The 15028-nt window shown below is 43.6% G+C and overlaps 1 protein-coding gene across 1 annotated transcript in view; it reads right to left on the minus strand.

Annotated features, from left to right (window-relative positions):
* Positions 1-15028, minus strand: part of LOC135920378 (uncharacterized) — a 69379-nt gene that overhangs the window by 41694 nt on the left and 12657 nt on the right. The window contains exons 6-12 of the mRNA XM_065454630.1: positions 10571-10629; positions 9797-9854; positions 8638-8711; positions 7021-7117; positions 4893-4987; positions 1715-1869; positions 193-239 (exon numbers count right to left, since the gene is read on the minus strand). Of these exons, the coding sequence (XP_065310702.1) occupies positions 193-239; positions 1715-1869; positions 4893-4987; positions 7021-7117; positions 8638-8711; positions 9797-9854; positions 10571-10629 (585 nt within the window). The remainder of the gene's footprint in view (positions 1-192; positions 240-1714; positions 1870-4892; positions 4988-7020; positions 7118-8637; positions 8712-9796; positions 9855-10570; positions 10630-15028) is intronic.

Here is a 15028-nt window from a genome sequence, read left to right on the forward strand (position 1 = left end):
ACGTGACCATTTGCAGTGCTAGTGGTTTGAGTAGATGATAAACAGGTTAAAGTGAAAACCTTGAGCTATAAAGCTCTTATGAAAATTAGCATAATGTAAATGTTTCAGATCCATTTTTGCCGCCATTTAGGAAGTTGAATGGAAAATGTAACAGCTTTAATGGAAAGACCAAGGAACAGACTTGGACAATACCTTTCTCAGCGATCAGTGTTCTCATAGTGGTGTCATTGAGCACTTCCCTGGAGGAGAGAAAATGGCCCATCAGGTTTCTGTTAAAATGAGGAATCTGCAGCCATGTCAGTGTTTACGTGGCTGCAAATTGTGGTTATGGCATGCTGCACTTTCTAGTGGCAAATGCTTACTGCCTTTGCAAACAGCTGCACCATAGTAAATGCGTGTCAAGACTTTTACAAGTACACTTCCATCAATTTGACTCCAGTTAATTCAATCCTGGCTGAAGGTCCCGGCAGGTGCCCATGCATGTTTTGCCAGCCCAAACTTTGATTGCTTCGATTCTAAAATTAACCTTTGCCGGGTTATTCGAGCTTGACCAGTCAGCACACACACCCCTGACCCTGATTGGTGACCCCAATAGCAACTCCTTTAGAGGCAGTACCTGTCTCAGCAGAGCTTAGGGGTCAGTGAGCACAGTAAGGACAATCACTCATCAGAAATGCCTGTTCTTGGTCTGTCCTGGGAAGATGTTGAAGCAATAACTGTAGCTCACAATTTCTGATTACGGTATTTACTCAATTCTAACATGTACATTTCTTTGTAAATAAAATTGGGCCGATAAGTGCCTGCGCGGTGCAACAAACGAGAAACCAATACTGCCTTTAGATTGCTAGTATGCCCTACCACATAACACAACCGTATTGCGGCAAAGCTAACTTTTAATAATAATGCGGTGAAGCTGATTTTAGGAAACAAGCCACCACTGTGCTACAATATTTTTTGCTAAAACATTGTGTGCTTAGATGGATTAGATGCATTAAAGCTCCGTTTTGGAGCTTTAATGTAATTGCTACATTCTCTACTTTGAACACGTAAATATAGGGCATGCATTTGGTTCTGGGGCATGTCAGAATCCGGCAACTACTGCCAAATGAATCAGCAGTGCATTTTGTCTTTTTTTTTTGCATCTTGGTTAATTCGACCCGCTGGATAATTCGATCACTTTCATTGGTCCCGTCAGGGTCGAATTAACGGGAGTCAACTGTACGCAGAAGTGACCAGCACAATGCACGACAGCGATGTAGCACAGTAGATTACAAGGTTGTTAGACGAACAAAGGGTGCCAACTTGCCAAGAAAAGTATACTAAATTCTGAATTTCGATGTTACACAGGGTTATCCCAAGTACACAGGGAAGTGAAAATCTTGGAATCAGGTTTGATAAAGTTGGGCAATCTGAGCACTGCCGAAATGGCCGGCATTACAGCCGACATTCAAAAGGCAAAGCTCAGATGGTCTTGTTACAAAATTCACAAGTGACAAGAACCTAAGGAGGCAATGGACACAGGAGCTGAAGGCAAGAGAAAATCGGGCCACGCTGTGAAAAGCTGGAAAGATTATCTAGCACGACCTCAAAACCAAGATGACAAACAACTGTAAATGAGGAAATGACAGGGCAAAAAGTAAGCAAAACATTTGTGTTAGTGAACCCACGCAGGAAATGAGATCCTGCTGTTAAGGAAAAAGAGAAGTGTCATTACTTGTCATGCAGGGAGCTGCACTCATGTATTAGTTGCTGCAGTGCATTGCCTGTGGCCTCGATGACTGCCAGTGTTGACATGTTGTTCAGGTCCAGCTGGGCACACAGGCTTTCTGCCAGCTTTCGCAGGCACGCATCCAGCAGTGCCTTTTCTTCCTGGGAAAGAGCAAGACAGAACAGCACTCAGAGGAACAACTACGCCAACCAATATTACAATGAACACAACCTTCCAAGGAAGCAACTACATATTACCACAGGCACCACAAATGTGAGCAAATGTGCGTAACCTAGGCTTGTACACGATTTTTCTAGTCATCTACTATAACATACTACTGTCGACTTCTATTAATTCGACCCCCGACAGAACCAACAAAATTGGTCGAATTATCCGACAGGTCAAATTAAACAAAATGCAGAAAAAAAACTAAATTTTTGAAGCCCGCTTTACCGCAATACATTGGTGTTATCTGGTAAAGCATGTGACAGCCACAAAGGTGTTTTGTTTTCATGTCGGATAGCACCACCGAAGCAATTTTAGGTCAAATTTTTAGAAAAAAAAAAGACACGTTAGAATTGGGCCTATACTGTAATAATTCATTGTGGGCTACCATTTTTGCTTGAATATATTTTCAAGGCAGGCCAAAAATAAGAAAAAATAAACAAACAGTTTTATAAATGCTCAAACAAATGACTCATAGAGAGAGCACACAAGGACAGGCCCCTGTCCTTGTGTGCTCTCTCTACGTGGTCATTTGTTCGCGCATTTATAAAAGTGTTTGCCAATATGCACCAACTTGCCCAACAAGTTTTTCTAAACCAAAAATAAATGTTTCTGACAGGAGATGACACACGTTTCAACGCCTTCTCAGTACCATAAGCACTGCCGAGACGGATGCTGTCACTACTGAAGTCAACACTGCAGAGGTCGGGCATGTGTGACTATAAGCAAAGTTCAACTTATCCAGCAAAGGCTAATTTAGAGATCAGAATAACGAAAGGTTGGTCCCATAGAAATTTGTAGGCATCAGCCAAGGCCTCCAGTCAGGATTGAATCAACAAGAGTTGAATTAAGCGAAGTCAACTGCATCTGTAGCAAAAGCTTCCACGCCAAGGCAATGGTGGCCAGCCGAGATGTGGTGGACTGTGGTGGCACTGCAGTTGCCAGAACTGAGCTCACATAACAGAATAAACAACTATACTTCCAAACGCCTCTACATCAAACATTAAAAACAACGAAGTGTCAGTGCTGTCTACTGCAATGCCTTCATGTGCACATCTAGTGGCCATGATTCTTAATAACAGGTAGTGTTGGTGCACACTTAATACAATCTGTGTGGGCCAGAACTTGTTTTATTGCGATAGCAATTATACGGACACTCTTGGCACATTTACGCCGTTGCCGTGATGTTTGGCATGAAGTCCAAGTGCGATAACAGTGTCACCGTGTGCCATATGCTGTACATGCCAGGGTGAGCCAACGATGCTGGCTCAATCTCGCACATGCAAGGGAGGAAAGCAGGGAGGAAGCGTGTCGTCTTCGCACTGTCTTCCAACATGTGCAAGGCACCGGGGGTGGGGTGGGATACTACTACTAGTGAGGTGCGTTCATGTTGGCTTGTTTTAGTTGGAAAGTGAATGTTTACACATTTATACGGCCGATAAAACTATCATCCTTACTTTCTACAGCTATCTACTAATTTGCCATTGAAATCAACACTTCACCTTCCGGGCGAAGCTGCAACCGTTTTTGTTTAAATTGAATTCTGCATCATTAAGTGTACCATGAATTGTGCTGCCTAATCCTTTTCACTTCAATTTTCCTTTTGTCCTCAACCACACAGTAGACTGTGTGACACTTGTGTGGTTGCATCTTGTGGGCTCTGTATGCATATATGAGCTTGTGACAGGTAAACACTTCTTTATTCATTACATATTTTTATCTGTAACACATTATTTTATGTGAAACAAGTAGTAGCCAACACCAGGTGTCTGCACCTTTTAGTAATCACATACTATTACCAAGGAAGAAAAAATAAAGTGCTAAGAAAATAAGCGCAACGGTATTGGACAGTGTTGCTTGGCTACTTCATGTGTTGTGGTTCATGTAGGCACAGGCACAAACAGGCAAACAAAAGGAGGACAGAAGTGGGGACACCTGTGCTGTCTATGTCTTTTGTGTTTGCCTGTTTATGCCTGTGCAGATGTCCACGACAGAGATGGCCCACAACGCCAGTGATTTCACAGAACTAGTGTTGTGCCGGCAAGCTTTAAAACACAAGTACACAGACAACCTTACATCCGTCAAACATTCACTTCTGATGAGGAATGGTTAAAAATTTGAAACTGTATCTGCAGTGGAGTTACAACTTTGAAACATTGCTGACGCATGCAGTTGCCAAATTAAAGAAGAAGCACGAGGGAAGAAGATTTCAGGAATATAGTGAATTTCACAATTAGGTTAGGCTACCTTGCGGTATTAATAGTGGTACATATCATGCACAAAACATATTTTTATATATGAGTGCACACTGTGGAATACCTGTTTACAGTAAAAAGCAAAAATGTTGAACCCAGAGATGTCGTGAAAAAATGTGTATTCTTAGCAGCCTAGCCGTGCAAGCTGAAATAAAGAGGTACAGCCTAGGAGCACTTGTTTGACCAATGCAATGCAATGGGACAGTTCCACATTGTGTGGCTATGCTAGGAGAAGTCTAATACTTTTGCATACCAGACTTTTGCTCCCAGCTGCACATCTATGCATTCATGTGAAGTTGCAGTTCTGAGGTTATGTGCTATGACACACTCTATGCTGAGGTGATGAAAAGAAAAGAATGCTCACTGTAGCAGTCAGCTACAAAGAAAACCCATATGGGCTTGTTAGAAAGAGAGCTTTGCAGTTGAAGAAAAATTTGTCCTGTTCTGGAGATCAAACCCAAGAACAAAGCATTTTCGAGTGGTCACTCTACTAGCAGATAGCAGTTCAAGGCCAAATTAATCCCCAACTCGAAGCCATTGGATACTGAATATGGCAAAGCAGTTCTGCGGAAGCTCGCAATGTGGAGGAAGATTCATGAAAAGGAAAAATTGTTCCTTTCATGCACCTGCATGCAGCACAAAGCTACAAAGCTACAAGCTTATTTCTGAGCTTATTTCAGCTTACGCTGAGGTGACATACAAACCTTCTCTTCCTTAAGCTGACACTCCAGGCTTTCTCGATGTGAGAGGACATTGCTGTGTTCTTGTACCAGAAACTGCATCTTGCTCTGGCACTTCGCTGCATTGCAAGAGATGAACAAGGGGTGCAAAATTTGCATTACTGATGCACAATACAAGTCAGTACAATACAGTACATATATGTGCTTAAACTACCACTTTTATGAAACAATGATGCGCACCAACCATTAGGCAAGCGTTAATACAGTAGCAATTATGAATGCTTGAACCAGCTCTTCTAGTCTTTCTGAACAACAGTAGAATCTCATTGATACAATCCCACTACATACGATTTCTTGGCGTCAATGTTTGCAATCAAGAACAAAAAAATTACCCAATGAGTTATGCTTATATTTTACTGGTTCATACGTTTCTAGAAAACACAATCTTTTGGCACCAACGGTCAATACTTTGTCGAACTGTGATCATGCAATACGTTTTCCAGCTGCTAGATCCCATGTAAATAAATGTGTGGAGTGCGCATGACCAAGAACAGTATCCGCCCACAGCGGCAGCTTCACAGCAATACTTGCCTGCCCACCTCGTGCAAAAACACCACGCACTCAGTTTCTTATTCCTATACCAGCAAATCTCCTGAGTCATTGCAAGTCGCATTCACAGCTATCGCTGCCAGCCCTATTGTTATAGGCATCGATCCTCACCTGTTTCACAGCGCTTGGTGTAAGTGTACTGCACACTTTTAAGCGGCGTTAACCCACATGTACCCCTGTTCCCTTCTGCAGACTACAATCATACGATACGTTTTCCAGCCGCTAGGTCCCACGTAAACAAGAAAAGGCACAAGTGCACTCAATCAAGAACAGTAGCCACCTGCCACATCAGCTTCCCTGCAATAGTCACCTGCCCGTCTCATATGAAAATGCCGGCACCATAGAGTTTCATATTGTAAGGAACTCCATGGCCAGCACGCACTCAGTTTCTTATTCCGGTACTAGAAAATCTCCTCCCAGTTCATTGCATGCCACATTCATAGCTATCGCTGCCAACCCTATTGCAATAAGCATCTTCGCTTATCTGTTTCACAGCGCATGGGGCATTCAATGAAAGCGTACTGCATGCTTTTAGTAGGTGATGGCCCAAACATGCTGCGGTTTCCTGCTGCAGGCGGCGTGATGTAGGCATCATGTTTCGCATTGGCGGCAACAGGCGTCACCCAGCAGCTAGATTTTGTTTCAGTTTCTCGTCACCTTCTTAAACACCATGCCATAGGAAAACAACAAAACTTGAGCTGCCAGAGCACAACCAACTCGATGCGCGTCGGTAACTCATGCCGCAACTATCCGCGCGACGCTTTGCATTACATAGAAGTCAACCATAATTGAGTCTGTCAATTTCTTTTAGTTACTTCTGAACGTACATTTTTCCAGTCAGTACATTCTTTCTCGCAGTTTTTCCAAAACGTATGGACGAGATTCTACTGTATACCCATCGAACCCGCTCGGCGCCACAATATTCAACTTAAGGGTGGAGCTTTGCCCCCTTGCCACCCCCCATGTGTAGCTTCCAGCACACTAGCAGAGATGGAGAGAGAGAGAGATAGAGAGAGAGAGAGAGACATGCATCAGTGCAATAACTTTGTTTATACTTGAAGGATTCAAAATATACTTTGGCAGCATGAGATTTGTGAAAGAACGCCCTTTAATACTGAAGCCATTCTATGATTAGTTCAATATCTGTTTCAGGGTCCTTTTAAATGCAACTAATTTCATCCGAATCGGTTCAGCCTATTTAGAGAATTTCTGCATTTCCCATGTATTTAAATAGGAAAATCAGAACTGCTCTAAAGTAAGGCTGACCTTAAAAGTGTCAGTCTTAAAACCTTAAACAGTCACCTGACCTTAAAAGTGAATTATATTGATGAACTTTGCCAGCTATTATGCTACATAATCACATGAGTGTGCTTTACCTTGGTGTTGTTGCTTTTCCATGCTTTCTCCAATACAATGTACAATATGTACTTTCTACTGACATGGCTGATACCTTCACAAGCTAACAGTTCAAGCAGTGTTTCCGTGCAACCTGTGGTTCTGAAATAATATGACATCTTTTTTTTTTTAATGCAAGAAATCTCACCGTTGTCGGCATTGAGAGCCTCAATATGGTTCTGCAGTTCACCAAGCTGTTCTTCTAGAGCAATCTTGGCATCCACTGTGTCCTGATACAGCTGCGACTGCAGAAATTTGAATGCCTTAGTTAGCACACAGTCCTGCTCTCTTATTTGTTTTGATTAAGTACTAAACAAGTGCATGTACACAAAGCATCAACATTGAAGTTTCACTAATGTTTTATGTCATTGAGCAATTTAATCAATTCGCTCACCATATGGTAGTGTTGCTATCTTATCACTCAAACAAAAACTGCCACAAGTAATGGTCAGTTTCATCCAACATGTAAGCCCTAGCATCTTTAGCACTAAGAGGTGCTCATGTTCAAACCCACTACATATGTTGAGCTGTGAAAAAAAAGGGACCTAATACTATACAACTTTTTATGGATTTGAGAACATATACAACACACATCACATATAATCCTTTTTTTTTTCTTTCTAAATAGATTCACTCAAGGAATACTAGAGCTAAAGGTAGTCTCGAATCATCTTTTCTTTTTCATTTTGATAGCATTGTTGAGCATACACTTCAAGTGACTTGGAACAGCTCAGCCTGCAGCCTTCTATTGACGTGCAGAAGCAGCGAACAATGCTCATGCCATGAAGTGTGACGGCACAGGTTGGCAGGTCGAAACAAGTCGAGCCCTCACAATTAACGTCGCCAGTGAGATCACTAACAAGATTGGCAACAATGTCTTCATTGGCGAGCTCTGCAATGGTCTCAACATCGTCGTCAACAAACTTAACATTAGTTGCTACCATCCCATCTAGCTTAACCTAACATCAAGGAACCACCTGTAAAATTCTATCTCAGAACCTTCATGTGCAACCATGCATACTCGTCAAGCACCAAGTGCAGCAAGCCTCTTTAACGCCTTAGCCCTAGGGTCAGCCTTGTTCCTCAGTACCATACTCAGCACTGCTTCTTGGGATGCTATATATTGTGGTGACATCGGACTTCTTTTATCTGCCTTTGTCTCAATCGGTGATATCTCCAGCTTCACAGAGAATGGCAGCTTCTGCTGTTTCATAGCAGTGTTCGAACAAAGGCAGAGAGTGAACAAGAATAGCAGGGCAGCACAGCAACACCACACACCATCAAACAATTTAATCAATGTCTTATGCTCTCCCAATGCGCACTCAAGAAAATAAACTTCCAAAGTCTTGGTGCAGGAAAGTCAACTTCTTGAGGTGTTTCATATTGCCCTAAGTTTGTTCTATCACATGTTGTGGTTGTTTTTGTTTGTTGTACACATATATTTTCATGACGGTTAAGCTCTGCAGTGTTCTAAAATTGTTTGATGTCAAGAATAATTCAGTTTACCCAAGTTCGATATACAGTAACTGGGTTTGACTGTATCTATGTTTTAAATTTACCGAGGTATGTTGCATCAGACTACCAGATGTATTTATCATTCCTGATCAAGAAAATAAATTCAGAGTGTGCCACTACAAAAACAGTCAACTGTTTCAAATCAACAATGCCCAGCTAGGTTTCAAGCAAATGATCACTGTTTGACCAGGTCTTCACATTGAGTTGAAAGAATCTTGTTTGGAAGAAAGAAGACTTAACGATATGATACCTTTGCATCCAACTTCTTTCTGCAGCTTTCAAGTTCCATGGTAAGGTGATTCACTTTCCTCTTGAAGATTTTGTCTGAAAGTACAGGGGAGGAATAAAGCACAAGTAAACTATACTGTCGAAACATACACGATCCCCTCAAAGGGACAGAAACATCAACACTTCAGAAGCAGTGATTACCCCATGCGAGAATGCACCCAGATTCTCTCACGGAAAATGCCGCAGTGGTGTTTCATCTGTCAGATGACTAAGGGTAATCTCTTCACCAAAACGTGCAGGCAAGCAATGAGCACTCGGCCAACTGATTTTTTCATAACTTCAAGTGGCAGTGTGTTCTCAGCATCAGAAGTGTACAAGAGGCAGACTATATAAGAAAGGCTATCTTTTTCATGTGGTTCAGCCACACTGGCCATCAAGGAGCAGACCAGTGCGCTGGTCACACATACTACCGCAGGCTTTCGATATGTAATCCAGAATGGACACACAGCAGGAATCGAGCTTCTTCTCAGATCACACACACTGTAATCTTTTCGAGCCTGATGACACACAACTCCAGGCCATGTCCTGCACACACATGTCTGCAAACATTCGTTCAGAACAGTTCTTAAATTTGCAAGGACAAGCTGACAGTGTCCAACTCACAGAAAGAAGTTACACCTGTCACAGGCTACAGTGGACTTGACAAGCAGAAGGACATCCTCTTTTTCTTTCTTTCTTTTCTCTTTTCTTTTTTTCCAGCATGGAAGAGGACAAAGCATAAGAGGAGGACAACACGGTGCAAAGATTACGTAAAATGCTTATCACATAAGGTGTGCTCTGGTTGGCTTTTGCTTCTTTTGCATTTTGTTCAGAGATATTACAAAGATCTTTATCCATCAGAATTCCATTCCCTTTCTGTATCTATGTGTCTCAGATCGCAGCCACACTTGTGCGCATTATCGTTGTCTGGTCCTTCGTCCCATTTCACACTACAACATGGATTAAATGGATCGACTCTGCAAGATGAATAAGAGATGTCTGTGGCATGAAAACGCCCTTTAAACCCCACTTGCTATTTGAGAATACAGAAGATGCACATGTTCTTGCCAGCCTCCCAACTTTTCAGATTATTACTTCAGGCTTCATGAGCAACAGAAACGTTTATCTGAACGGTAACTCACTCTTAGACAACTCCTGCTTCATCTTCTTCTTAGCATCAGCCAGGAGATTTGGGAACTTCTGCAATCAAGCAGTACAAAAATGTCCACAACAACTCACCAATACTCTGTTCTTCCCAATGCGTGCACACTACAAGAACACCGCCTCTACTATAAAGTTTGGTGAAAGGTAGCATAGAATACACTTGTAAAAGTTATCCTAACCCTGGCTCAACATTTTATTGACAAACAAAACTTGAGCTCTTTGGCTTTCCCTGTTCTTCTCTCCCATTGCATGGCAAGGCCCATGAATTTGGCGGGCTCGTTGCCAGGAGGTAGCATAAGGGTTCATTGACCAGTTGCACGGTCCTGTGATCACATGCTACGTGACACCTGTGGTTGAAAGGGTGTTCCACGTCCACCACCTTGGCTGTGAGCAGCACTGTCTAACACTCCCAGGGCTAATCTCGTACACAAACGCCCAAGAAAAGGGCCAGATAGATGGTGCTACGGTAGCTCAATTGGCAAAGCTCCGCATGCATACCACGGGCTATATGGTTTCGGTCCTCACTTAGGGCAAGTTATCTTGTCGTCCATTTTCAGTAACCTTTACCCAGTTATTTCAACATTTCAATTAAACGTAACAATCAACTTTACCCCAAGCTTTCCCTAGATTCAGTGTCTGTCACTTTATGAGGTTGTGAACAGCGCCACTTATGCACTAAAAATATATCAGCCAGATATTGCAACACTGTTGCGGCCAGTACACAATTTAAAGAGCAAAGTTGGTATACGTACATTGCCGCAGTCTTCCAACAGCCTTATCTCCTCCATCAGTCTGTCTTCCATTTTTTCGTCTTGCCATCAATAATAGAAAAAAAAAAGTAGAAGAGACATTACCACCACTCGTAAATAGTTTATCTGTCTATGACAGTGCAAATGGCACTCTCAAAGATCTGTAATTACAGTCGACGACCGATAATTCAGACTCCACGGGGAGTGTAAATAAGCCCGAACTATCGAATGTCCGAAAAAACTAGTGTGTTCAAAAAAGGTCGCTTCATTTATGTATTAAGGCCCCTGTGCAAGGAACAAGTGGTCGATGCATTGCTGCACGCACTTCCACTTACATGCAAGCAAGTCCACCTGTATTTCTACCAGTTTTTTCTCGCTGTACACCGATGCAAGGACTGCAAAGACTTGAGTCAGACCATCATGTGGAAGGCTCCGGAGCACATGGCACATCATCATCCGAGTTAGAGTCGCTGTTTGACGGTGGGGGAACTTGCTCAATTATTTTATCACTGTTCAGTTCGGCACACAACGAAACCACACTGTCGACGTCTGCAAAGTTTTCAAATCTAACGGCAGTAGGAATAGCAGGTCATCAATGATGACCACATTTGAGCTCATTGTGGTAGATGGCAATTCAGCCTCTTCAGTTGTGGAGTCCGGCTCATTTGGACTGCGAGGGAATTTTTGATGCCATTTGAAGGATGCGTCCAGGTGGGAGGCTGCACTTCGCAGCCCGGACCTGGATGAACAATTCTGGGCTGTCCAGCAGGCTCACGACGTGGCCGTGAGGCTTGGCCTTCCAGTCCCGACGTGGGAGCGGCCCGCTTAGTGGTTAATTATCACTGCAGGACCAAATAAAGTTTTCCTTCCTTCCTTTGACGCTGCCTATATATAACTTAATGACAAAGACTTCTTGGAGCCAGCAGAGCGCTGTCTGGAACGCAGACTAAACAAACAAGCACATCTATAACAGACTGGCAATAGCGGGCCATGTGTGGGGGTGCCGTAATGGTGATAGTGATTACAATTACGCCCTTCGAAACTGGTAGGCCACAAGGTGTACCGCATGGCCAAGCCAGATAAAAAAAAAGAAAAGAAAAGCTTTTTACACTGCAACAAATGTCGATACATATGATCACTGCCGGCACATCATATTAGAAAGCCATCAATGTTATAGGTAGCGTTTGATTGTCTCGAGTAACTTCCACCTGTGACAATCCCGTCCGAAGCCGAGTGCCTCCGGTAGGGAGTCCGCGATGGCGTCAGGTAGGAGACTGGTGCATCCCACCACTACATGCTGGATCATTTCCTCTACCATCCCGCATTGCAAACATTCTGTCTGTAAATTGGCAGTGAGTCTCACACGCCACGCCTGCGTCTCGAGGTCACCACAGTGCACCTCTGCCAGTAGCCTGCTTCCTAAGGAGTTATCATAACAGTCTTTTTTTTCGATAAACTGTTTCTTCGTAATATATAGCTCCAGCGTTGTCTTTTTCCTGGCCACTAGCACCCACTCCGCAGTCTCGGCGAGCCGCACCATATCACGAACCTTCAGAGCCGAGTGCCCGCTGTGCGACCCCGGTGCTGCCAGGTTGACAGTCGGAAGGCTGTACCGGTCACCTAGGCTCCGTGTTATTTTCTTCCAATGGGTGGAGCAACCGGCATAGATGGCATGTGTCCACGCCTGGCGGGCAAGATGGGCCTCCAGTAACCAAGAAAGCCTCAGTTCAAATAGAAATTTGGCCGCAGCCTCTCGCTACGAAAGTAGACCATCCCAGTTCACCCTGGATGGCCTCCACCGCTATGTACTTCTGCACACCCAGGGCAACCTGCCAGCATCACGTTGGTGCCCCTCGAGGAACTCCCTCGTTCCAGAGGACAAGCACAGCACAGCATTGCCACAAGCGAGTCCCAGAACGGCCGCCATCTTCTAAAAGCCCCTCACCCCTTTTTACCTATTGAATGACCAGAGAGTCTGTTTACCCAAGACCCCTCTTCAGCCAACTGCCTTCGCCTTTATCTGCTTCTTGTGCTGGAGGTGGTGGTTTGGGCCCGCACTAAGGTAGATGCGTAGGTATTTCGTCACGTTTGTCAAGGGCACACTGCAGCCTTGCAGAAACCACTCTGCCACGACAGGTTGCTCCAGACTCCATGCCATCACCCCACACTTTGCCTGGTTAAATTTTAGGCCAAGATCACTCATCACCTCACTGCATACACCAAGTAGCCTCTGCAGGCCTTCCACACTGCCCACTAGCAGAGCAATGTCATCAGCATTCATCAATGCAGGTATCTGCTGAACCACCTGCTCTCCCCATACCATGCGTTGCAGTGTGAAACTGCACTGCGAAGCCTTAAACCTTTGGGCGACACTCACCAGGTAAACCATAAACAGGAGTGGGGCAGTAGACAGCTCTGGCAAAGTCCCTGTTTGATGGCGATGGGATCTGTTGTTATACCGCCCCATTCCACCCTTTTCGTTGAATCAGCATACATAGCCTCAAGCAGCTGTGTATCTGCTACACTGAGGCCTATTTCCTGCAGTATCCTCCACAGGATGGGCGTGTGCACGCTATCATATGCCTTCTTAAGATCCAGGAATGCCACATACAATGGGCTTTGGGCAGCTCAGCGATTTCTATGCACTGGGTTATTACAAACAGATTGTCTTCTATAGACCTTTTTTTTTTTTTGTCCATCCTGTGGCAGCAGTGCATTCATGATCGACCCCAGAAAACTTCCGGTCATGCATTTCTAACAGTCAAGTCAGCCAAGAAAACGGAAGTATTTTGCACATAGTTTACTGTAGGCACATATTCTTGATGTGTTCAGATATAAAGAAAGTGCGGCATGTGTCGATCTCATGTATGGGCTTCTTTTGTTGCACTGAACAATAAAATTCACTTGTAGAACATTCCAACTTCACAGCAAAACTGATGCCAGCTGGAAGATTCTGTAAATTTATAGGCTATTGCAACGTGTTGTTCCAGAGGGCTTAACCGGAAGTCTTCTGGGAAGCCTGTTTGTAAGCATAAAAAGGGTCTATATGCCACCCAGTGTGAAAACCTATCTTGAACTCTCCCAGGACTCCTTTCTGCTCAGCCCAGCTCTGTAGTCTTTATCATACTACTTGGGCACACATTCAATAAAGGACCTGTGTGACTGCAATTGGTTTATAGGAAAAGGATGTGATGATCGCAATGTTGATGCAACCTTACAATTCAGGCAAAGCCTCCAAGATTGGCATTTGCAGTTAAATCTCAGAGGCACAGAGCTGGGCTGCGACCAAGGTGACCAAGGCGACGCCTCAGAGATTACCGTTTAGTGTGCAATCTCCAAGGCAATACTTGGTGTCTCGTCGAGGTTGCCAGAGAAGATAATGGCGACCAAGTTGGCGTACACTACAGCCACAGAGTATGGATAATCGAATGTAGAGCTAGTGGCTGTCCAAAATATTGGTCTTCTTTACACATTAAGTCTATGGGGCCACTGGCGGTGCCACAAAGTTGTCCATATTACCGAGCAAGTCCGGATTATCGGTGCCCGAGTTATCGGTCGGTGACTGTACCCATGTCTCATGCCAACTAAATCTACCCCACAGAAATTTCGCAATCAATAATTTTACAGAACAAAGGACAAGAACTCTGTAAGACACAAGAACAACAAGACCATGCCGCTGTTGGTCCTGTCATTTCTGTTTCTTACAGCCTTCGTCTTTTGTGCCGCAAGTCTAAATAAATAAAGAATACCAACTTTCCCAGTTTACCACTCTCTTATTCTTGACCTCATAACTCCACCTAAGCCACTGCTACTCTTGACTGTGTTCCGTCCCTTGGCATCCTTGCATTACAACGACAGACCACCAATTATCTGCTACATGTACTACCATCAAACACCAGTTCTGATGGGGCCAAATTATGACTTTCCTTTCTTTATTAAACCATTTCTTAAACTTAAGTGAAGAGCTGTTCGTGCCTCCTCACTATGGAGTACCAATGAGAGAAATTAGCTAATTACGAAAGCTCATTTCGCCAGTACTCATAAAAGGTGTGCTCTCGTAAGGTAAGGAATGGACTTACCCATCTCGATTCAGGGCGCACATCTTAAGACTCATGCAAGCACCTTTATTTATAAAAGAAAAAGCTCACCAAATATTTATTACACTAATATATTAAAGCATAGATGTGTGGACACTTTCTTCCAATTTTGTTTATGTAAATTATGTAAAAAAGTGCCACAGATGAGGCGAATGTGTTACGTGGCCTGGCAACAAACGTAAAATGCCACTAAAACAACTGTTTTCTAAATACCTTCATTTTGTCTTGCAATAACGGGAAATTTATGAAAATTGAGTTTTGTAAGTATACTATATAATAAGTAAAGACCGATTAAGTGTTTTACTTTAGAGTCCCTTTAAGGGTATTTCGGTGAGGAAGCTTTCAGAATTGACATAACAATGCC

Source organism: Dermacentor albipictus, chromosome 10 (assembly GCF_038994185.2).
Source record: "Dermacentor albipictus isolate Rhodes 1998 colony chromosome 10, USDA_Dalb.pri_finalv2, whole genome shotgun sequence".
NCBI classification, from domain to species: domain Eukaryota; kingdom Metazoa; phylum Arthropoda; class Arachnida; order Ixodida; family Ixodidae; genus Dermacentor; species Dermacentor albipictus.